Below are 25,661 nucleotides of genomic sequence, written 5' to 3' on the forward strand. Positions count from 1 at the left end.
CACCTGCTGGTGCCGGCTTCTTCTTTGTCGGCAAGAAGGATGGGGGGCTTCGACCATGTATTGACTACAGGGGCCTGAACAAGATCACTGTGCGCAACCGATATCCCCTTCCGCTGATGTCCACTGCTTTCGACCTGCTCCAAGGCGCCACCGTCTTCACCAAGTTGGACCTACGGAACGCATACCACCTCATCCGTATCCGACAGGGAGACGAGTGGAAGACTGCCTTTAACACCCCGTCTGGGCACTACGAATACCAGGTGATGCCCTTCGGACTCACCAACGCACCAGCTGTTTTTCAGGCCCTAATCAACGACGTCTTAAGGGACATGATTAACCTGTACGTCTTTGTCTACCTCGATGACATCCTTATCTTTTCCAAGACCATGCAGGAGCACCGCCACCATGTCCGCCAGGTTCTCCAGAGGCTGCTACAGAACAATCTGTTCGCCAAGGCCCAGAAATGCGAATTTCATGTTCCCGAGGTCTCCTTTCTGGGATTTATTGTACGGACAGGCCAACTCCAAATGGACCCTGCCAAGACCCTGGCCGTCCGGGACTGGCCTACTCCCAAGTCCGTTAAGGAGGTTCAGCGGTTCTTAGGATTCGCTAACTTCTACCGCAAGTTCATCAGGAACTTCAGTTCTGTGGCAGCACCCATGTCAGACCTCACCAAAGGGACAGGTGGATCTTATGGCTGGTCTCCTCAGGCAGAAAAGGCGTTCAAAGACCTCAAGGCCCGCTTCTGCACGGCACCCATTCTGGTCCTCCCGGACACCTCCCAACCATTCATCGTGGAGGTGGACGCCTCGGACGGTGGTGTCGGCGCGGTACTCTCTCAACGTTCGGAAGGAAAGCTGCACCCCTGCGCTTACTTCTCCCACCGCCTGAGTCCTGCGGAGTCCCGGTACGATGTGGGGGATCGAGAACTGTTAGCGGTCAAACTGGCCCTTGAGGAGTGGAGGCACTGGCTGGAGGGAGCGCAACATCCATTCCTGGTTTGGACTGACCACAAGAACCTGGAGTACCTCCAGCAAGCCAAGAGACTGAACCCTCGACAGGCTAGGTGGGCCCTGTTTTTCAGTCGGTTTGACTTCACCCTCTCGTACCGTCCCGGCTCCAAGAACACCAAACCTGACGCACTGTCCAGGCTGTTCTCTGCCACTAACAGGGAGAATGAAGTTGGGCCTATTATCCCGGTGTCCCGGATTGTGGCCCCTGTCCGCTGGGGTATTGAGGAGGCTGTTCGACGAGCCCAACGCCAGGACCCCGGTCCTGGGACGGGGCCACCGGGCCTCTTGTACGTCCCACATCAAGCCCGGGCCAAGGTTCTCCAGTGGGGTCACTCTTCCCCTCTCACCGCCCACCCGGGAGCTCGGAGGACCCTGGACTTCCTGAAAAGACGCTTCTGGTGGCCTAACATGGAGCAGGAAGTAAGGTCATTTGTCCTGTCCTGTGAGGTTTGCACCAGAACCAAGAACCCACGACAGCGTCCCCAGGGTCTCCTGCATCCTCTGACCATTCCCCGGCGTCCCTGGTCCCACGTGGCAGTCGACTTCATCACGGGTCTCCCTGAGTCACAAGGTAACATGGTCATTTTGGTCATTGTTGACAGATTCTCCAAGGCCTGCCGCTTCATACCTCTGTGCAAACTCCCCTCTGCTCTTGAAACAGCGAAACTTATATCTAATCATGTCTTCCGAGTCTTTGGTCTTCCACAGGACATCGTCTCAGACTGAGGGCCCCAGTTCTCCTCCCGAGTGTGGCACGGGTTCTGCAAGGTCATCGGAGCCACTGCCAGCCTCTCCTCTGGGTTTCACCCACAGTCCAATGGTCAGACGGAGAGGCTCAACCAGGACCTGGAAACCACCCTGCGAGGCCTGGCTATGGATAACCCGACATCGTGGAGCACCTGGCTGCCATGGGCAGAGTACGCCCACAACACCCTGCAGTCATCGGCCACCAAGCTGTCGCCATTCCAGTGCCAATTCGGGTTCCAGCCACCTCTGTTCCTGGACCAGGAGGAGGACGCGGGGGTGCCCTCGGTCAACCAATATGTGAGACGGTGTCGCAAGACCTGGAGCAAGGTCAGGAAGACCCTCATACAGACCTCCAGAACCAACCAGACTCAGGCCAACCGCCACAGAAGACCTGCACACACTTTCCGCCCTGGGCAGCGGGTTTGGCTGTCCACTAAGGACCTTCCGCTGCGGGTGGAGAACCGCAAGCTTGCTCCTCGCTACATTGGCCCCTTCAAGGTGGTGTGCAGGGTGAACCCTGTCTCCTACCGGCTCCAGTTGCCCCGGACTCTGAGGATCAACCCCACTTTCCATGTTTCCCTGTTGCGGCCTGTACTGACGTCTACGTATGCCCCTGCCCCTAGGAACCCCCCACCCCCCCGCATCTTCCAGGGGCAGACTGTGTTCACTGTGCATCGCCTGCTTGACTCCCGCCGGGTCCGCGGCGGGTTGCAATATCTGGTGGACTGGGAGGGCTATGGTCCTGAGGAGCGCTGCTGGGTTCCTGCTCGGGATGTCCTAGATAAAGAACTGTGTCGGTCCTGTGGGTCCTGTTAGGACTTGGACTGTTTTGGCCTCTAGAGGCCGCTGTTATTTCCTTTTCGTGTCTTGTTTATTTTGGCCTCTAGAGGCCGCCACTGTTCCTGTGTTTTGTGTTTTTGTTAATTGCCTGTTAGTCCTAATTATCTTCACCTGTGTCCTTAATTAGTTTGTGTATTTATACCCCTGAGTTCAGTCCTCTTGTCACAGAGTCTTTGTGCTGTTATGTTTATCTCCAGTTTCCTTTGTACTGTGTTTTGTGGATCTTCTGAGCTTTTGCATTTTTGCCTTTTTCTTTTTGAATTATACTCTTTGTTTTTTTTTGTTTTTTTTTTTTGCCCTGGATTGTATATAGTGTACATAGTATAAATAAACCTTTTGTTACTTTTTCTACTTCCGCCTCACGCCTCTGCATTTGAGTCATTCCCCTGGTGGCCTAGTGGGGGTTTGCTAGATCATCACACCAACGAACCAGGTTCGAATCCCAGCAAAACCCTAACAGAGAGACCACACTGTAAAAAATGATTTGTTGTTTTAACTTAAAGTTAGTGCAAGGGTTGCCTTAAGGGCTGACTTAAAATTTTGAGTTCACTGAAATTAATATAGTAAGTTCACAACAATTTAACTTACTATGTGAATTCCTGTGAACTCAAAATTTTAAGTCAGCCCTTGCACTAACTTTTTTAAGTTAAAACAACAAATATTTTTTTTACAGTGCAGTTACAGACCAGATAAAACACCTTGACGATAGAGAGACCAGTTACAAACTAGATACAACACCCTGACTATAAAGAGATACCAGTTACAAACCAGATATAACACCCTGACTACAGAGAGAGACTAGTTACAGACCAGATAAAACACGATAGAGAGACCAGTTACAAACTAGATACAACACCCTGACTATAAAGAGATACCAGTTACAGACCAGATATAACACCCTAACTATAGAGAGAGACCAGTTACAGGCCAGTTACAACAACCTGAATATAGAGACCAGTTACAGACCAGTTACAACACACTGACTACAGAGAAAGACCAGTTACAGACCAGATACAACACCTTGACAATGGATAGAGACCAGTTACAGACCAGATATAACACCCTGACTATAGAGAGAGACCAGTTACAGACCAGATACAACACCCTGAGTACAAAGAGAGATGTATCATGGACAGGCAGTCAACTGACTTCATTTTATTGCCACATAACATTGCTGAGTCTAGACCTGACCAACTGAAGCAACTCCAGATCATAACACTGTGTAAAAACCAGTGGGTGTGGAAATGCTCTTGCCTTCATGATTAAACATAGTCATGAGTTCTGCAGTTGATTTTTAAAAATACACTTTGACTTCACCAAGCATTTAAGTTATTTCTGATTACGGTCAGTCAAGATTTTTTCCGACCACATTTCTTTCTTGAAGTTGATGGTTCACCACTGCCCTTCCAGGTTTTAAGAATGTGTTGGACAGTTCTTAACCCAATTCCAGTAATTTCAACAATCTGTTTAGTAGTTGTTGTTTTTTAATTTCTTGATACAGGCCAATAATTTGACCCTTCTGAAACACAGTAATGATCTTTTCCATGAGCACGGGATCCATCTTCCAACATGGCTGTTAAAGAAATGAGAAGCTACTCATTGCATCAGTTAGGGTTAAAACAATTGTTTCCAGCTGACACTTATTAGTCACTGCAGTAATTATCCAATCAAAGGCCCTTAAATATTTGCTTATTTAAATCCAAATGGCAATTCTTTTTTGAACAGGCAGTGTATTTACATAGAACTGTATGTTATTCACTGGGCTTTTATTCATTTACTCAGTTTGTCCATTGCAATATACTTCTGTGTTTTTTCAGGTACTGGTCATGTGGAAATGCTTTTTAGATATTGAGGACTGTTGTAAACAAGTATGCTGGAAATGATGGATGGTTTGACAGAAACTTATGACTGAATCAATGAATAACTGGCCTTCAGTAACAACATGACTTTCATTACAATTACACATTTACACATACACCAACGGTAGCCATGCTATTGCATTCATTATTGTTTTATGAGTAAAACAAATGTATGTATTATCTCCTTTGCAAAATAAATCCAGTCACCTCCAGAATTATTGGCACCCACCATGAAGAAAAGGTTGTGAAAAAAACTGTCAAAAAAAAAAGTGGATCAAACTCACACTAGAAACATGAGTGAAATCTAATATTTAACCCTCCACTGTATGAATTATGGGCAGCATGGCGGCTTAGTGGTTAGCATTGTCGCCTCACAGCAAGAGTGGCCTGTAGTTCGAGCTCAGTGGCCGGCGAGGGCCTTTCAGTGTGGAGTTTGCATGTTCTCTCCATGTCTGTGTGGGTTTCCTCCAGGTGCTCTGGTTTCCCCAACAGTCCAAAGACATGTAGGTTAGGCTAATTGGTGGCTCTAAATTGACCGTAGGTGTGAATGTGAGTGTAAATGGTTGTTTGTCTCTGTATCAGCCCTGCAATGACCTGGTGATTTGTCCAGGGTGTACCCCACCTCTCGCCCATAGTCAGCTGGGATAGGCTCCAGCTTTCCTGCGACCCTGGAAAACAGGATAAGCGGCTACAGATAATGGATGGATGAATTATTACCAATACATTAAAATGTTTTAATGTATTTTTATTACTTAATATGGTTTAAATAAAGGTAATTTTGAAACTGGGGTGGTACGGTGGTGTAGCAGTTAGCCCTATCTGGGTTCGAGCCCAGCGGCCGACAGCGACCTTTCTGTGTAGAGTTTGCATGTTTTCCCCATGTCTGCATGGGTTTCCTCCAGGTGCTCCAGTTTCCCCCACAGTCCAAAGACATGCAGTTAGGCTAACTGGCTTCTCTAAATTGTCCATAGGTGTGAATGTGTGTGTTTCCCAAACCCAGAAATGGGAGGGTGGTGGCAGGGAGGGCATCCGGCGTAAAATTATCTCATCTCATCTCATCTCATCTCATCTCATCTCATCTCATCTCATCTCATTATCTCTACACTGTAAAAAATGACTTTGGGGTGTTGTAAATAAGCTATAGTTAAATGTGTATAGTATACATAAAATTACAACATTCTGTCAGCTTCACTATAATATTACATAAACTACACTCAGTTGCCTAATTTTATTATGTAAAACATACTTGGAACGACACACGTTATTTATCATTAAATTCCTTGCAAGTTATATGCAGAATGTTAAGTATCCGGTGAAATGTATCCTAAATTTATATGTAATCAGTAGACATGCGCATTTGGCATGAACTAACGTTAGGCCCAGCACTCAAGTTCTCTGACTGAATCGAGAGAATTGAAGCCAAAGAGCAAGAGCTGTCACCGAATCATCATGTCATGTCATGTCATGTCATGTCATGTCATCGTGTCATGTTATTACATTACTGTATTGTTATTATAAATTCATGTTGAAAAAATTTGAAGCATGTTAGGTTTGAGAACAGGGAAAGATTAGTAGAAAAAAACATAATTTTAAAGGATTCATTAACATTCAGAAAGCTAGAAAAATGTATGTAAAAAACATTCGTAAGCTTTACATAAAATATTATAGTAAAGGATATTTGGAAAACAAACGTAAGATTTACATAAGAAAATTACGTGGAAATTGTTGCCACAATTTTTTTGCGTAAATAAGGTCATTTATTTTTTAGAGTGTAGCCACTTTATCCTGTTCTACAGGGTCGCAGGCAAGCTGGAGCCTATCCCAGCTGACTATGGGCGAAAGGCGGGGTACACCCTGGACAAGTCGCCAGGTCATCACAGGGCTGACACATAGACACAGACAACCATTCACACTCACACCTACGGTCAATTTAGAGTCACCAGTTAACCTAACCTGCATGTCTTTGGACTGTGGGAGAAACCGGAGCACCCGGAGGAAACCCACGCGGACACGGGCTCGAACCCGGACCTTCTTGCTGTGAGGCGACAGCGCTAACCACTACACCACTGTGCCACCCGAAAGGACATTTCAAATATATTAATTAAAAACACAACTTTTTTCTTGAGAAATCTTAATAAAATTCATACCCAAATATATACACTGCTAAAATAATATAAATCCAACTGTAATTTGGCTGTATGGTAAAAATAACATGGTAGTGACACAGTTCCAATTACTACCATATTTCACAAATATTTATGTGCAAGCTGGCAGAAATTACAAATACAAATATAAATAGTTGTTTTTTTACTTCAAAATTATGAAAAGTTATAAATATATTTTTAAAGTGTCCAATTTCATGGAAACCAATGGACACACTTCGGGTAGGTACATAGGTATTTACACGTTGTTGCCATGGAACTGAAGAAAATAAATACAATCCAGGAAAATTCTAGAAATTATTTTTTATTGAGAACGTGCGTGTACGGTGCGTCACGTGACCTTAGCGCATGCGCGTTAAGGCGCGGTAAACTCAGCTGATTCGATTTTTACTAGCAGTTTTGCAAACAAGGCTGTTGCTAAGCGAGCTAACTTTTGACACTTGTTTTTTTTACGTGCAAATAAACTTTGTAATACTTTACACAGGACTAAAGGTAAGCTCTGTCCAAAATATTCATAATTCGTATTACAGTTTAAAGTGTGTAATAACACCTTAATTAGGGCCTTAAAAGCCGTTAGCCTGACAACCACAGAGCAAAACAGTCGGATTAAAGATGCTAACTGTGTGAACTGAGACATTCATTAACCAGGTAATAATAACAGTACAGACTTTGTATCGAGTATTAATCATACAACCCCGATTCCAAAAAAGTTGGGACAAAGTACAAATTGTAAATAAAAACGGAATGCAATGATGTGGAACTTTCAAAATTCCATATTTTATTCAGAATAAAACATAGATGACATATCAAATGTTTAAACTGAGAAAATGTATCATTTAAAGAGAAAAATTAGGTGATTTTAAATTTCATGACAACAACACATCTCAAAAAAGTTGGGACAAGGCCATGTTTACCACTGTGAGACATCCCCTTTTCTCTTTACAACAGTCTGTAAACGTCTGGGGACTGAGGAGACAAGTTGCTCAAGTTTAGGGATAGGAATGTTAGCCCATTCTTGTCTAATGTAGGATTCTAGTTGCTCAACTGTCTTGGGTCTTTTTTGCCGTATCTTCCGTTTTATGATGCGCCAAATGTTTTCTATGGGTGAAAGATCTGGACTGCAGGCTGGCCAGTTCAGTACCCGGACCCTTCTTCTACGCAGCCATGATGCTGTAATTGATGCAGTATGTGGTTTGGCATCGTCATGTTGGAAAATGCAAGGTCTTCCCTGAAAGAGACGTCGTCTGGATGGGAGCATATGTTGCTCTAGAACCTGGATATACCTTTCAGCATTGATGGTGTCTTTCCAGATGTGTAAGCTGCCCATGCCACATGCACTAATGCAACCTCATACCATCAGAGATGCAGGCTTCTGAACTGAGTGCTGATAAGAACTTGGGTCGTCCTTCTCCTCTTTAGTCCAAATGACACGGTGTCCCTGATTTCCATAAAGAACTTCAAATTTTGATTCGTCTGACCACAGAACAGTTTTCCACTTTGCCACAGTCCACTTTAAATGAGCCTTGGCCCAGAGAAGACGTCTGCGCTTCAGCATCATGTTTAGATACGGCTTCTTCTTTGAACTATAGAGTTTTAGCTGGCAATGGCGGATGGCACGGTGAATTGTGTTCACAGATAATGTTCTCTGGAAATATTCCTGAGCCCATTTTGTGATTTCCAATACAGAAGCATGCCTGTATGTGATGCAGTGCCGTCTAAGGGCCCGAAGATCACGGGCACCCAGTATGGTTTTCCGGCCTTGACCCTTACGCACAGAGATTCTTCCAGATTCTCTGAATCTTTTGATGATATTATGCACTGTAGATGATCATATGTTCAAACTCTTTGCAATTTTGCACTGTCGAACTCCTTTCTGATATTGCTCCACTATTTGTCGGCGCAGAATTAGGGGGATTGGTGATCCTCTTCCCATCTTTACTTCTGAGAGCCGCTGCCACTCCAAGATGCTCTTTTTATACCCAGTCATGTTAATGACCTATTGCCTATTGACCTCATGAGTTGCAATTTGGTCCTCCAGCTGTTTCTTTTTTTGTACCTTTAACTAGAGCTGTGCAATATATCGTATTTTTATCACGATATCGATATTGGTGTCAAACGATATCAAAATTCATAATATCGATATGAAACGATTTTTTGTCATTTGTCGAAAGGGACGTGCACAATATTTCTACAATGGCAATAAAACAACAATAACATTGACGTGACAGTAAGGTAAAACGAACCCTTCTGTCCCCTAAGGCACACCGTAGCCTTGCATACGTCATCCATTCTACTCCCGCGATATCTCCGCAACAGTAAAAAATCAGTTCTTCTGTTTTCATGCGTGTCGGGTGATTTGATATATTGATTTGTTAATATGTTGTTTGATTTGCTTGCTAATAGTTATAATAATACAATTAACATTATATTTACGTCATATTTTTGGATGTGGGACTGGGTAATGTAAAAATGGCATCTACGGAAGAAAACAAGCACAACAATATTAGCACATATCCAGCTTGCTAGCTGTGTTAGATGTGTTAAACCATGTGGATTTAAGTGGAATAATTGCGAGTCGTCCTGTGGTCAAGGCAGCGTTTTAAGGTAAGGCAGTTTGGTTATTAATGTTGCCCGCCGCGGCATGTTTACTTGGGTTCATTTGATTTTGACTTGTGCATCTGCAGCTAGCATCATGCTTTGAAGTAGGTTCTGCTAAGGACGGGTTTATTGCGCGATGTAGACGGACTCAGATGTAATTACATTGTTTTTAAAATTCCGTGCGCTTAAAACGGTGTCCCCCTGCTAATCATGTAGCCCTAATCATGTGTTGCTTTTACTTTTCGAGTGAAATATCTCTGCAAATGGTATTTCAATGCTGACATGCCAAAAAGATAGCGGAGTCCACATTTGGAAGATGAAGGAAGAGAAGCCTGATGCTTGAAAATAGATCGCTTAATCCACAACGCATATCTGTATTTGAGACATAACCTGCAACTAGTGGGGATGTTTTGGAATGACTGTGCATAGGGTGTTTTTGGCCACAGAACACTAACCCACAGTAGTAGGAGGACTACTGGGTTCGTGGATTTTGTCTGTTGACTGAGCGAAGCATGGTGTTTGCCTTGTGCCATTTCACGTAGCATCTAGCCGCAGTGCCACCTACACTTTCAGGGAATGTTTACATGCCGCTGAGCTATTTTCATGTATGTTAATTCTTAAGGACTTGTCTCTATATTGTGCGTGTTCACACACGGACTGGCCATCGGGAGTAGCGGGAGTTTTCCCGGTGGTTCAGTGTGGGCCGGCGGAGAAAAAAACAAAACAGTTGCGCGCTGGCCTTTAATATGATAAGCAATGTTAAGTTTCTTAAAGAAACTGTTAACATTGCTTATCATATTAAAGGCCAGCGCGCAACTTTTTTTTTTTTTTCTCCGCCGGCCCACAAACTCCCGCTACTCCCGATGGCCAGTCCGTGTGTGTGCGTGTTTAATGTTGGTGTCTTAACAACACACAAGCTTACGTTGTAGTGTGTGTGTGTGAGAGAGAGATTTTATCCTTGGTTGGCTACGAGCCAGTGTGGACGTTACGCAGTAATCACTGGTAATACCAGCGCTGGCTCCATCCTCTGTGATCGGAAATGTTGAGTGAGGAGAACGTGAGCCTTGTGCAGGCTATAGGACCTATGCAAAGTACGCGCTTGCACAGTAAATAGTTTAAGTAAAAGGCGTTTCAGGGTACAACGGGAAGGATTGACAGGTAGCCTATGAGGCCTGTACTATAAAAATGTGGCCCGGTGCCTCAGGTGTTGATGATCAGGGCTTTAAAAAAAGGTGTATAAATATCGTTTTAAAAATCGCGATATCGATATTTACTGAAAAAATCGTGATATTGATTTTTTCCAATATCGAGCAGCCCTACCTTTAACTTTTCCAGCCTCTTATTGCCCCTGTCCCAACTTTTTTGAGATGTGTTGCTGTCATGAAATTTCAAATGAGCCAATATTTGGCATGAAATTTCAAAATGTCTCACTTTCGACATTTGATATGTTGTCTATGTTCTATTGTGAATACAATATCAGTTTTTGAGATTTGTAAATTATTGCATTCCGTTTTTATTTACAATTTGTAGTTTGTCCCAACTTTTTTGGAATCGGGGTTGTACTATAAAGAGCAATAAACCGTAATAAATAAAACAAAGTCAATATTTGGTCTGAGACAACCCTTTGCTTTAAAAAAAAAAATAGTAGTCTGAGGTACAATCAGTGCAGTTTGATAAGGAAATGAGGAACTGTAGGTTTTACTGAGCATCTTACAGAACCAGCTACAGTTCTTCTGGACACTCTGACTGTCACACTCGCTTCTTCATTTTGCACCAAAACCCAGTAGCCTTCATTATGGGTTTTGTTTTGTTTTGTTGTATGAAGTGTCTCTTATGTAGGGGCAGCACGATGGTGTAGTGGTTAACACTGTCACCTCACAGCAAGAAGGTTCTGGGCTCGAGCCCAGTGGCCAACGGGGACCTTTCTGTGTGGAGTTTGCATGTTCTCCCCGTGTCTGCGTGGGTTTGCTCCGGTTTCCCCCATAGTCCAGAGACATGCAGGTTAGGCTAATTGGTGGCTCGAAATTGACCGTAGGTGTGAATGTGAGTAGTGTAAATGGTTGTTTATCTCTATATTGGTTGCCCTGTGATGATCTGGCGACTTGTCCAGGGTGTACCCCGCCTCTCGTCCATAGTCAGCTGGGATAAGCGCCAGCTTGCCCGTGACCCTGTACAGGATAACAGGGCTCGACATTAACTTTTAAACCCCCCCCCCAATATTATCACTTGCCCCCTATTTTGCGAGTACTACTTTTTTTTTTCTTTTTTTTTTTTTAGGAAAACCATAGAATAGTTGTGAATTGCAACATAAAATGACGATCACACATTGAGTTGAAGTTTGGTTATTGATTAAGTTTATTATTAAGTTTGGTCATTGGTTATTTTTACAACCCCGATTCCAAAAAAGTTGGGACAAAGTACAAATTGTAAATAAAAATGGAATGCAATAATTTACAAATCTCAAAAACCGATATTGTATTCACAATAGAACATAGACAACATATCAAATGTCGAAAGTGAGACATTTTGAAATTTCATGCCAAATATTGGCTCATTTGAAATTTCATGACAGCAACACATCTCAAAAAAGTTGGGATGGGGCAATAAGAGGCTGGAAAAGTTAAAGGTACAAAAAAGGAACAGCTGGAGGACCAAATTGCAACTCATTAGGTCAATTGGCAATAGGTCATTAAGGCTACGTTCACACTGCAGGCTGAAGTGACTCAAATCCGATTTTTTCGCCCATATGTGACCTGTATCCGATCTTTTATTGACAATATGAACGACACAGATCCGATTTTTTTCAAATCCGACCCAGGCCGTTTGGATATGTGGTCCTAATTCCGATCCCTATCCGCTCTTTTCATATGCGACTTTAGTCTGAACCGCCAGGTCGCATTCATCCGACTTACACGTCATCAACAAGCCACAAACGTCACTATTCTGCGCTGAAGTAGGCGGCGGGTCTCTCAAAAAAAGTTACAACAACATGGCGCATAATCACGGGCGCAGATAGAGGGTGGGACTCGTCCCACCCAGATTTAAATTCACCTCGTTCGGTCCCCTCCACTTATAGGGAGGAAAAAACGTCTATGCCGTCTTTCTTTGCATAAGGCAAACCTCACGGAAAAATCAAAAGACTAATTACCATTCGGTTTATTGAGGTGCACAGCAGTGTATACATACTTGCAACAACTCACATAAAACAAAGACTGATATTCGGTTGGTTGAGCTGCGCAGACTGCACAGGTTGCGAGCTCGAGCTTGGTTGCTATGGTAACCCACAACAAGTTTGACAGGCATATCGAGGTTGGGGTTGGTTTGCTGGCAGCTTTGTCCCCCCCAGTTTTTTGTCCCCCCCAGTTCAAAAAACGTATCTGCGCCCCTGCGCATGACATCAATGCGAGGGACGCTTCGGGCTGTGAAGGTTCTGAATCTTCTCAATGGAAGGACGCAGAGGTTAGGGAGCTGATTTCCATTTGGGGGGATACAGCTATTCAAGCTAGATTGGATGGGTCATACCGCAACCGGGCGGTTTTACTTCCGTAAACACTGGCCATGCTCACTGCGTGTGACGTCGTCGTATCCTGCAATGCGCATGCGGAACACTTTTAGGTCGCTTTTCGTTCATACTGAGGATCACATACAAGTCGCATATATTTGTTAATGTGAACGACCTCACAAAAAAATCGGATTTCACAAAAAAATCGGAATTGAGCATTAAGCCTTGCAGTGTGAACGTAGCGTATGAGGATGTCTCACAGTGGTAAACATGGCCTTGTCCCAACTTTTTTGAGATGTGTTGTTGTCATGAAATTTAAAATCACCTAATTTTTCTCTTTAAATTATCCATTTTCTCAGTTTAAACATTTGATATGTCATCTATGTTCTGTTCTGAATAAAATATGGAATTTTGAAACTTCCACATCATTGCATTCCGTTTTTATTTACAATTTGTACTTTGTCCCAACTTTTTTGGAATCGGGGTTGTACTTGTGACGGACAATAACAATTTTATAATTGTTTTTCTTTTTAAGCAAACTCTTCCATCCTCACTTCCGACTTTCTGTTTTTGTAAAATACATTTTAAATACAATCGTGAATTTATCTGGAGTTTTCAGGCTGAGCTCCTCTCATTGTATTCTGTAATCACTCATTTCCTCGTTGTTCTTGAAGCATTTGCTTCCATTTGTTAACATTTTTCTTGATAGCGGGGAGACGGTAATGCCTTATCTATTTCTCTGTTTGAACAAGCAAAAACAGCGCAAAAATTAGCCATATTGAAGACAGATTAAGCCTTGCTTGCTGGGGTATATAAAATAACTTTCAAAGCAGTAAATGAGACCGAGACTAAGAAAACAGCCAAGGCATAATGGCGGATATGTAGTGAGAGACGCTTTTAGGAACTGAAATAAAAGATCAAAAAGCCTCATTTTTGTGGTGCTAGTTCGTAATATACGCTCATTCCAACTTGCCCAGTCAGGCATGTCGGGGACATATCCCACTTGCACGAATGCGTGTTTCACTTGCCCCGGACAATCAGGGCGTCCTTAATGTCGAGCCCTGGATAAGCGGTTACAGATAATGGATGGATGGATTATATGGACACCAGAATCAGAATCAAGTTTATTGCCAAGTACATTCTCACATACAAGGAATTTGCTTTGGTGATTGGTGCTTGAACAGATAAAATAGAATAAGTTAGCAAAGACAAAAGTAGCTATCTACATAGTATAAAAATAGAAGAATCTGAAATATACAAATTTGAGAAGTGAACATATTTAGGGGTGTGTGCATGAGTTGTTGAAGTCCAAGCTGTACAGTATGTCCAGAATATGCAAAAATAGGTCACATGATGAAGATAGAGAAAAGACATGTTCAGAGTGCATGAGAGGAAAAGAATATGTGCAGTGGGTTAAATAAATAAATAGCCAAGCTGTACAGTGCGTGCCGGAATGTGCAATAAAGTTTCACAGAATGAAGTTGTATGACACGACCTTGAAATGTGCAGAGACGAAGTGCATTAAGACAAAAGAACTGGTGGTGGACTTTCGCCGGCGCAGAGCCCCTCCCATTGTACCCTTGAATATTCAGGGTGTAGAAATTGAGATTGTGGACTCTTATAAATACCTGGGTTTCCACCTCAACAAGAAACTTGACTGGACTGCTAACACACAGGCACTTTACAAGAAGGGTCCGAGCAGACTCCACCTGCTACAGAGGCTGAGGTCTTTTGGGGTGCAGGACACCCTTCTGAGGACCTTCTATGACTGTTGTCGCATCTGGTATCATGTATGGTGTGGTGTGTTGGTGCAGTAGCATTACAATGGCAGAGGCAAAGAAATTAAACAAACTGGTCAAGAGAGCTGGCTCTGTCCTGGGCTGTGGCCTTGACCCTGTGGAAGTGGTGGGGGACAGGAGGATGATGACAAAACTGTCGTCAATCCTGGGTAATGTCCACCACCCCTTGCATGGCGCAATGGCAGCCCTGGAGAGCCCACTGAGCAGCAGCAGGCTTATCCACCCACATTGTAAGACTGAGAGGTACCGCAGGTCTTTTCTTCCTTCTGCGGTTAGACTGTTTAACAACTCTTTGCGGTAGCCATGGTGATGATGATGCTGTGGGGGGGTTGGGTGGTAGGGGTGAGGGGGTTTGTGATGAGGGTGATGATGATGATCTTGTGCTGTTAGGATTTTTTATCCCCTCTTATGCTGCTATATGACTGCACTGTCTGTGTATTTTTTACTTTTTATTTATGTACTTATTTATTTATTTATTTATTTATTTATTTATTTAGTCGATTAGTAATAACACTTTTACTTTCATAACATCCCCCCTCTTGTATTTATCTTGTATATATCCTTTTAGTTTTAACTTTGGTCCTGTGTTTGTACGTATGTTGTCTATCCTTGGATACATGTTGATTGTGTGATGTACTGCTGCGACACATGAATTTCCCCACTGTGGGATAATAAAGGGCATACTTACTTACTTACTTAATGTTACAGATTGAAAGTGTGAGGTTAGTCAGTGGGAGTCTCTGACCTTATTGGTGAGACCAGCTGCAGTGGGGGAAAAGCTGGCCTTATGGCGTGAGGTTTTGGGTCTAATGGACCGCAGCCTCCTACCAGAGGGGAGTGATTCGAAAAGTTTGTTTCCGGGTCGAGAGAGGTCAGCCACAATCCTTTCTGCTCTCCTCAGGGACTCGTACAGGTCCTGAAGAGACGGAAGGTCCCAGCCAATCGTCCTCTCAGCAGAGCGAATGATGCATTGCAGTCTGCTCTTGTCCCTGGCAGTGGTAGCAGCATACCAGACAGTGATGGAGGAAGTGAGGATAGACTCGAAGATGGTGGTGTATTAGTCTGGCTAACGCGACTTCAAAGCTCTGCGAGCATTTGGTCTGGCAAAGATATTAAGCCCAACCGTTTCCCAAAGGCGTGGTTGACTCGCCTCCCTGAAATGCCTCAGTTTGCTACTGGTCGAAGCCAGAAAAGGCTGTGACGAAGCTTAAACCAATCACATCACTCTTTCCTCTGACGTATGTGACGCGACGGAAACTGCTTGAGTAACAGGAAGAAGATAAATACCTCCAGGGCTGCTCTTTGCTCCGTTTTCAATGAGAACTTCCCGTTGAATGCTTTCAATACAGCATCTACCGCTGTGTCAAAGGCTTGCCCCTGCTCCATGTTCGTAATGTTTCTAGTGAATGAAGCGTTTCCGGCATAGATTCTGTAAACAATCTATGGCTTCCGGTCGCAGTTCTACTACGTCACTGCCTTGAACACGCCTCTACCCAGGGCCGTTAGAGATGCTCAAAGTTGATTGGCTCCCGATTTTTCGGGAGCTTGGAAGAGCTGGAGATAGCTTGCCTTGCCAGACTAAGCTCGCAACAGACCCTCGTGTTGTGTCACACTTAGGATGGGCGGGCCCAGGCTAGTGGTGTATAAGTGCACCATCATTGTCTTTGGCAGGTCGAACTTTTTTAACTGCCGCGGGAAGTACAGTGGATGTAAAAAGTGTACACACCCTGTTAAAATGGCAGGTTTCTCTCATCTCATTCTCATCTCATTATCTGTAGCCGCTTTATCCTGTTCTACAGGGTCGCAGGCAAGCTGGAGCCTATCCCAGCTGACTACGGGCGAAAGGCGGGGTACACCCTGGACAAGTCGCCAGGTCATCACAGGGCTGACACATAGACACAGACAACCATTCACACTCACATTCACACCTACGGTCAATTTAGAGTCACCAGTTAACCTAACCTGCATGTCTTTGGACTGTGGGGGAAACCGGAGCACCCAGAGGAAACCCACAGGGAGAACATGCAAACTCTGCACAGAAAGGCCCTCGCCGGCCACGGGGCTTGAAGCCGGACCTTCTTGCTGTGAGGCGACAGCACTAACCACTACACCTCCGTGCCGCCCACAGGTTTTTCTGATGTAAAAAAAAAATGAGACCACGATAAATAATTTCAAAACTTTTCCCACCTTTTAATGTGACCTATAACCTGGACAATTCAATTGAAAAACAAACAAATCTGTTCGGGGGGGAAAAAACATGAAAAATTAAAAAAAACATACAATAAGCCGGTTGCATAAGTGTGCACACCCTTAAACTAATACTTTCTTGAAGCACCTTTTAATTTAATTACAGCATTCAGTCTTTTTGGGTTCACACTTGCCATCAATTAAAATGACTCTGATTCATGCCAAATAAAGTTCAGACATTTACTCAGTTGCATCCTCCAGCAAAAGCCAGCGTTCACAGAGAGCTTACAAAGCATCAAAGGGATCTCGTTGTTGAAAGGTATCAGTCAGGAGAAGGGTACAAAAACATTTCCACGGCATTAGATATACCATGGAGCACAGTGAAGACCGTCATCAAGAAGTGGAGGAAATATGGGACAACAGTGACATTACCGGGAACTGGACGTCCCTCCAAAACTGATGAAAAGACAAGACGAAAACTGGTCAGGGAGGCTGCCGAGAGGCCTACAGTAACACTGAAGGAGCTGCAGGAATTTCTGGCAAGTACTGGTTGTGTACTACATGTCACAACAATCTCCTGTATTCTCCGTATGTCTGGACTATGAGGTAGGGTCAAAGAAAAACATCCAGGCCCGGCTAGATTTTGCAAAAAAAAAAAACATCAACTCTCCCAAAAGCATGTGGGAAAATGTGTTATGGTCTGATGAAACCAAGGTTGAACTTTTTGGCCACAATTCCAAAAGGTATGTTTGGTGCAAAAACAACACTGCACATCACCAGAAGAACCCCATACCCACGGTGAAGCATGGTGGTGGCAGCATCATGTTTTTGGGTTGCTTTTCTTTGGCTGGAACAGGGGCTTTAGTCAAGGTGGAGAGAATTACAGTATGAACAGTTCTAAATACCAGTCAATTTTGGCCCAGAACCTTCAGGTGTCTGCTAGAAAGTTGAAGATGAAGAGGAATTTTATCTTTCAGCATGACAATGACCCCAAAAAAGTTTTGGAATGGCCCAGCCAGAGCCCAGGCCTAAATCCAATTGAAAATCTGTGGGGTGACCTGAAGAGGGCTGTGCACAAGAGACGCCCTCGTAATCTGACAGATTCGGAGCGCTTTTGCAAGGAAGAGTGGGCAAATATTGCCAAGTCTAGATGTGGCAGGCTGATAGACTCCGACCCAAAAAGACTGAATGCTGTAATTAAATCAAAAGGTGCTTCAACAAAGTATTAGTTTAAGGGTGTGCACACTTATGCAGCCAGCTTATTGTATGTTTTTTATGCTCCCCCCCCCCAACAGATTTGTTTGTTTTTCAATTGAATTGTCCAGGTTATAGGTCACATTAAAGGTGGGAAAAGTTTCAAAATTATTTTATGTGGTCTCAGGTTTTTCTGATGTAAAAAAAAATCATTTTAACGGGGTGTGTACACTTTTTTTTTTTTATATCCACTGTACATCCTCTCCTGTGTTTTCTTGGTGAGAGAGCAGATGTCTCCCACTTAAGGTCCTGAGTGATTATAGTGCCCAGGAAGCGGAAATACTCCACAGAGGTTACTGAACATATTGGCTGGCTTATTTTCTTCTATATCAGATATATTTCATTCAGCTAGCATTATATTGAACGAGTCGAAGACTATTCTTTTTCAAAATTCTCTCAAAATCTTCCGTATTTAACGAAGCAAACCTGGCAGCCATGTTTGTTTACAGATTGTCACAGTCACTTGCTAGCGTAGAAGTTTTACATCTCTGACGTGTCGTCATGTCTTGACAACCATGCAATATCATAAACCATATTCAACGCTCATTCTCCATTGGGCAGAGTGACATAATACACATAGGATAAGCAATATGCGAACAATATTGCATGCTATCAAACCAAATGAATTAAACCTGCTGGAAGGGAATAGAACACGTTTTTATTCCATTGAAAAAGTGTCCTGTATGTATAATAATTCCCGATATTTCACCCCGATGACATCACTCCCAGTGTTTTTTCCCACTAACTAGACGCATGTTGTCAAAATGGTGAACCGGTTCAAAATTAAAATTCTTTTTGATTAACTTGCGTGTTATTATTTTTTTGGATGTATCCATATAATATAAAGAATGTTACACGGTGGTGCAAAGATATGAAATTTGTCTTCTCATGTTGAAAATATATTTACTCGTTCGCTTCACTCACTTGTGAATATGTTCACCATACGAAGATAAACTTCATATCTTCATGCAACCATGTAATATCCTCTATATATTGACCTGATAATGTAGAAGTCACTGAACACATGCGCACAACAACTTTATTATAATATGTAGTACTGCATGCTGATGAAATTTGCATCATGCACACTATGTGTGGACCATGTCCGCAGAAGTACACTTCAGCCTGAAGACTTTCACACAGCACTGTACATTGGTGGTTAGTGGTGATACAACCCCGATTCCAAAAAAGTTGGGACAAAGTACAAATTATAAATAAAAACGGAATGCAATAATTTACAAATCTCAAAAACTGATATTGTATTCACAATAGAACATAGACAACATATCAAATGTCGAAAGTGAGACATTTTGAAATTTCATGCCAAATATTGGCTCATTTGAAATTTCATGACAGCAACACCTCTCAAAAAAGTTGGGACAGGGGCAATAAGAGGCTGGAAAAGTTAAAGGTACAAAAAAGGAACAGCTGGAGGACCAAATTGCAACTCATTAGGTCAATTGGCAATAGGTCATTAACATGACTGGGTATAAAAAGAGCATCTTGGAGTGGCAGCGGCTCTCAGAAGTAAAGATGGGAAGAGGATCACCAATCCCCCTAATTCTGCGCCGACAAATAGTGGAGCAATATCAGAAAGGAGTTCGACAGTGTAAAATTGCAAAGAGTTTGAACATATCATCATCTACAGTGCATAATATCATCAAAAGATTCAGAGAATCTAGAAGAATCTCTGTGCGTAAGGGTCAAGGCCGGAAAACCATACTGGGTGCCCGTGATCTTCGGGCCCTTAGACGGCACTGCATCAAATTCAGGCATGCTTCTGTATTGGACATCACAAAATGGGCTCAGGAATATTTCCAGAGAACATTATCTGTGAACACAATTCACCATGCCATCCGCCATTGCCAGCTAAAACTCTATAGTTCAAAGAAGAAGCCGTATCTAAACACGATCCAGAAGCGCAGACGTCTTCTCTGGGCCAAGGCTCATTTAAAATGGACTGTGGCAAAGTGGAAAACTGTTCTGTGGTCAGACGAATCAAAATCTGAAGTTCTTTATGGAAATCAGGGACACCGTGTCATTCGGACTAAAGAGGAGAAAGACGACCCAAGTTCTTATCAGCACTCAGTTCAGAAGCCTGCGTCTCTGATGGTATGAGGTTGCATTAGTGCATGTGGCATGGGCAGCTTACACATCTGGAAAGACACCATCAATGCTGAAAGGTATATCCAGGTTCTAGAGCAACATATGCTCCCATCCAGACGACGTCTCTTTCAGGGAAGACCTTGCATTTTCCAACATGACGATGCCAAACCACATACTGCATCAATTACAGCATCATGGCTGCGTAGAAGAAGGGTCCGGGTACTGAACTGGCCAGCCTGCAGTCCAGATCTTTCACCCATAGAAAACATTTGGCGCATCATAAAACAGAAAATACGACAAAAAAGACCTAAGACAGTTGAGCAACTAGAATCCTACATTAGACAAGAATGGGTTAACATTCCTATCCCTAAACTTGAGCAACTTGTCTCCTCAGTCCCCAGACGTTTACAGACTGTTGTAAAGAGAAAAGGGGATGTCTCACAGTGGTAAACATGACCTTGTCCCAACTTTTTTGAGATGTGTTGTTGTCATGAAATTTAAAATCACCTAATTTTTCTCTTTAAATGATACATTTTCTCAGTTTAAACATTTGATGTCATCTATGTTCTATTCTGAATAAAATATGGAATTTTGAAACTTCCACATCATTGCATTCCGTTTTTATTTACAATTTGTACTTTGTCCCAACTTTTTTGGAATCGGGGTTGTAGATGTAAGGGTTAAAATCTAATAAATAATCAAATCACTAGCTTGATAATGGAACTGTTAGGGTCGAGCAATGCATTAAATCACTCGGTCTTATCAATGGCATGATAAGAAGGATAATATAATGAGCTGTTACACACACACACACACACACTTGAAAGCAGATAGTCAACTGTATTCATAATTTTTTTTTTTTTTTATAATTTCAAGTCCGGCGGCATGGTGGTGTAGTGGTTAGCGCTGTCGCCTCACAGCAAGAAGGTCCGGGTTCGAGCCCCATGGCCGACGAGGGCCTTTCTGTGCGGAGTTTGCGTGTTCTCCCCGTGTCCGCATGGGTTTCCTCCGGGTGCTCCGGTTTCCCCCACAGTCCAAAGACATGCAGGTTAGGTTAACTGGTGACTCTAAATTGACCGTAGGTGTGAATGTGAGTGTGAATGGTTGTCTGTGTCTATGTGTCAGCCCTGTGATGACCTGGCGACTTGTCCAGGGTGTACCCCGCCTTTCGCCCGTAGTCAGCTGGGATAGGCTCCAGCTTGCCTGCGACCATGTAGAACAGGATAAAGCGGCTACAGATAATGAGATGAGATGAGAAATGAAATCTAAGGGGTGTTTTACTCTTTATAATCAGCTGACATGACTGTCACTGATGAGCCCGTGTGAATAACCATCTCTGAAAGAAAATATACATAAAAACACTTGAAGCCCAGTGTAAAAATTTATTGTTCAAAGAACGCCACTGTGTCAGACCTTCTACCTTAAAATCATTTTAATTCAGAATTAATTTTTCTCTCTAATTTCCTGTGGTAATACAGTCAAACCACAAAAATGAACTTATAATTTGAATTTTGTTTTGTTTGGTTGTTAGAGAATCCGGATAATGGTGATACACTGCATGGATCATGGCGTCTGTAGATGGTGTCCCATCTCCGGAGTCGACGGTCACTTCGTTGATGGCCAGTTCAGGACGACTGAGAAGCTCTTTGCACCCCGAGCCACTTCACACTATCAAATACAAAGACAGGCGTTACGAGTCGGCCTCTGATGCTCTGGATGCTTACATCGCTGATTTTCAATCATCTGTGTCCCCAGTGGGGCAGCTAGAGCTTCCGAAGGAACAGAACACACCTCGCCTGCTGAGCTCAGGATATAGAAACCGAGATGGTGGAGTAGATTATTGAATACTCAGAATTATTCATTATTTTTTTTTTTTTGTAAAAGCAGTGTGTTATATACAGTATGTTAAAGCTAGACGGCCTTTCGATTTCATAAAAGCGGTGAAATTTAGTTCCCTCTGAAATTTGGTCATTGTAATATGTTTATTTCTGTAATATCTAAAAAAAAAAAAATCAGGCCATTCTGTGGCTGGGAAGTTATTTAATTTGAAGGGATTCCCGAGCAAATAATGTGCATGAAATCGCTCACTTCACGCAGTCAAGCAGACAGAGGAAGTCCATGTGCGCATGCGCAGGTTTACCTTTGAGCGTGCACTGACAGTTATATCATTCTGTCACTAAACGAACAGCTGATCACACCGAGGTGCTCACTGACCGCCGATATTTATTAGTTTGGTCCTGCGTTTCCTTTCCTTCATATATAACATAACGTCTTTTCTTCTCGCTTTCCGTTACTGTAGTCGGTCTTTCACGTTTCATTCGCGTCCTTCATTTTTCTCTCCTGTTTCAGATTTGTATCCCACAATGCCTTGCGTGAACAGGGAAAGCCCACCACGTGATCTTGTATTGCGTCATGGTGAAGCAGGAAAAAGTAGCTGAGAATTTGGGGCCACATGGCTCTAAATTCATTAATTGTTCTGTTTTTAAAAGAAAACTAATAAAATTGGAAGTCTGTGATTCAGTAGCTTTCGGTCCACTAAACAAAAATAACCGGGTGGAAAATTCTTTTTATGACCTACACTTGAAAAATCTGAAAGGCAGTACAGCTTTAAATATGTTTTGTTACTTATATCATAAGTTATACAATAGTGACATGAGCTTTGTCAGTGAAGCTGCGCAAGATCTGATGAACTTTGTGGTATTTTCTATTCATAATTTTGTGAGATTTTATCATATAAATGTAAAACTCATGATCAGAAACTAATGAGATGTGTATGTTTTCGTCCCTTTTTACCTTACTAATTACATAAGTGAGATTATCTCGTATGAAGTCCAGCCACTCTGCTATTTCTCATTCTTTTCATCGCTTAGAAATTAGTGAATTAAAAATACTCACTATTACCACATGTAAACTACTGATGCTACACTAAAATGATGTATATAAAATACTAAAAAAAAGGAAGGCTGAGAGAAAAGGAAAGAAAGGTGCTATATAAAGGAGTGACATTGCTACTCGAATGTTTTTAATAGTTTTCTTGTTTTCTTTACAGTGCTAAGAGAAAGTCTTACAGACCAAGAGTTGTACTTCTTGAAGCTTCCCACTGCTTCAAAACGCAGGGAATCGGACCCTATCAGCATGACCACCGATGATCTGCTGCTACTTCCCGTTGACGGTTCTCTTCCTGTGACCCGCACTTCAGCTTTTCTCTCCCGATTAGAAAGTTCCAGGCTTGGGAAAAGCACTAACTCGAGTGCCTGGTCTCGATCCAGGCCTGCTGAAGCCCCAAATAAGTCATCAACTTGTTCTTCTGCATCAAGAACTCTGTGTGTGGACGATTTACTGATGGGAAGTTTGAAATTTAAGCATGAACCTCTCCACTCCAACTCTTTTATGTCCACAAAAACAAAGAAACAGCACTCTATTTCATCCCATCACCTTCCAAGATGGATGACCAGTTGCAAGTCAGAGATGGAATGTTCTGGCTTGACTAGCATTCCTGATCTGAAGTACCCAGCCTGGTTGGATGAATATGACGTTGATGTTAGGGCTCAGTGGGTAAACAAGCTGGAGCAGGACACTGGTGAAAGTCACGAGGAGCTGAAAAATCAAGAGAACCTCATAGGTCAAACTGGTGAAAATGGAGAGCCTTTTAGAGGTCTGTGAGATGAGGTGTTTTCATAATTAAAAACTATTTATTTGCCAAATGTAAAGTGCAAAATGTTTTGTCTTCTTTGTTTTTCTAATGAAATCTCTGCGCCTCTTCTCAGGCGATAAGATCGGCTCACTTATTCAAAGGGCGGAAGATGTGTTGAAGTCCCCTTCTTTGGGTTTCTACGGTTCAGATAAAGAGCAGCATGGCAGTCCAGGAAACACAGAGGAGCTTTTAGAGGCTGAGCGCTCATGGGACAATCTTCCAGTCACGTTGTAGGTCAATTTACACTGTCTTTTCAAAACATATGGTAATATATTATATGGAAATGGGTGTTTTACTGGGAAATACACCACTCGTATTTTAGTTCAATATCATGCTAGTTGAATGGAATATATCTGATATACCATGACAAAAAGCCAGTCGATAATATTATTATTATTATTATTATTATTATACATTCCTTTCGGGTGTTCAACATCATTCTTTTTCAAAATTCTCTTAAAATATTCTATATTTAACGAAGCAAACATGGTGGCCATGTTTGTTTACAAATTGTCACAGTTGCTCGCTAGCAGGGAAGTTTTACGTCTCCGACATGCGATGTCATGTTGTCTTGACAGCCATGCAATATCATAAACCATATTCAACGTTCATTCTCCATTGGGTAGAGTGACATAATACATATAGGACAAGCGATATGCTAACAATATTGCATGCTGCCAAACCAATTGAATGAAACCCACTAGAAGGGAATAGAACGCATGTTTTTATCCCATGGAAAAAGTGTCGTGTACGTAGAATAATTCCAGATATTTGACTCCAATGACATCACTCCCAGTGTTTTCCTACTGATTGGACACGCGTTGTCAAAATGGCAAACCAGTTCAAAATTAAAATTCTTTTAATTAACTTGTAGGGTTTTTTGGTGTGGATTTGTCCATGTAATATAAAGAACATTACACAGTGGTACGAAGATATGAAGTTTATCTTCTCATGTTGAAAATATTTTCACTTGTTCGCTTTGCTCACTCATGAATATATTCACCACACGAAGATAAACTTTTATATTTTCGCGCAACCGTGTAATGTCATATATATCAACCCTTACATTAACACTACTTAGACCTGTGTGTTGTTTTATATTATTGCAGGGCTTTTCAAAGTGTGGGGCGCGCCCCCCCCTGGGGGGCGCCAGAGTTCTTCAGGGGGGGCGCAACGTGAGGAAAAATAAACCAGAATAAGTTACTATTGCGGACATTTAGCGAACTTCAGCTAGCCTTTGCCAGAGACAAAATGGATCGATTTTTAGTACCTAAAGCTACAGTGAGTGAGGAGACAGAGTCTGGGCCAAGCAAAAAAACAGAGCCTCCAGGATGTTGCGATTTGCAACTTCAGCGCAAATTCAACCAATCCCCGCGAATTCATGGCGGTGTTGCAATTATATCCAATCACCGCAACTTTCCCGCAAATTTGACCAATCGTTGGCGTCGTCTTGAGGTGACGTCGACAAACTACCTTCCGCCTTACTTCCGTGTATACGTTCAAGAGAAGCAGCATGCGCAGTGTTGCCAGATTGGGTGGTTTCAAGTGCATTTTGGCGGGTTTTGAACATATTTTGGGCTGGAAAACGTCAGCAGTATCTGGCAACATTGCATGATGTGTGAGTCAGTGTTTATGTAGGCTTAAATTCTGTTACTGAAAGTGTGTTATGTTTACAGTGAAGGACTGTGTGCACTTTACATTATTTTTTTACTTAATACAAGACATTAATGGATGCCAACATTTTTGCCAAAATGGTATTTTATTTTCCATTGTTTAGGCAGCTTCAGCATCATACTGTGAGATTCTGTTCAAATTGTTTTTTTTCTTCTATGAAGCCTGAGCCATTTATTTTATTAGTTTATAATTATTGTTTAATTTAGTCTTCAGGAGAGACTGCCTG

The 25,661-nt window shown here is 42.6% G+C and overlaps 1 protein-coding gene across 1 annotated transcript in view; it reads left to right on the plus strand.

Moving 5' to 3' along the window:
- Positions 1 to 7,004: 7,004 nt before the first annotated feature.
- The window catches only part of c12h18orf54 (chromosome 12 C18orf54 homolog), a 30,146-nt gene continuing 11,489 nt past the window's right edge, over positions 7,005 to 25,661 (plus strand). Inside the window, exons 1-4 of the mRNA XM_060935578.1 lie at positions 7,005 to 7,113; positions 21,599 to 21,894; positions 23,117 to 23,722; positions 23,835 to 23,991. Of these exons, the coding sequence (XP_060791561.1) occupies positions 21,633 to 21,894; positions 23,117 to 23,722; positions 23,835 to 23,991 (1,025 nt within the window). The 5' untranslated portion in view covers positions 7,005 to 7,113; positions 21,599 to 21,632. The remainder of the gene's footprint in view (positions 7,114 to 21,598; positions 21,895 to 23,116; positions 23,723 to 23,834; positions 23,992 to 25,661) is intronic.

This window comes from Neoarius graeffei, chromosome 12 (genome assembly GCF_027579695.1).
Source record: "Neoarius graeffei isolate fNeoGra1 chromosome 12, fNeoGra1.pri, whole genome shotgun sequence".
Lineage (NCBI taxonomy): Eukaryota > Metazoa > Chordata > Actinopteri > Siluriformes > Ariidae > Neoarius > Neoarius graeffei.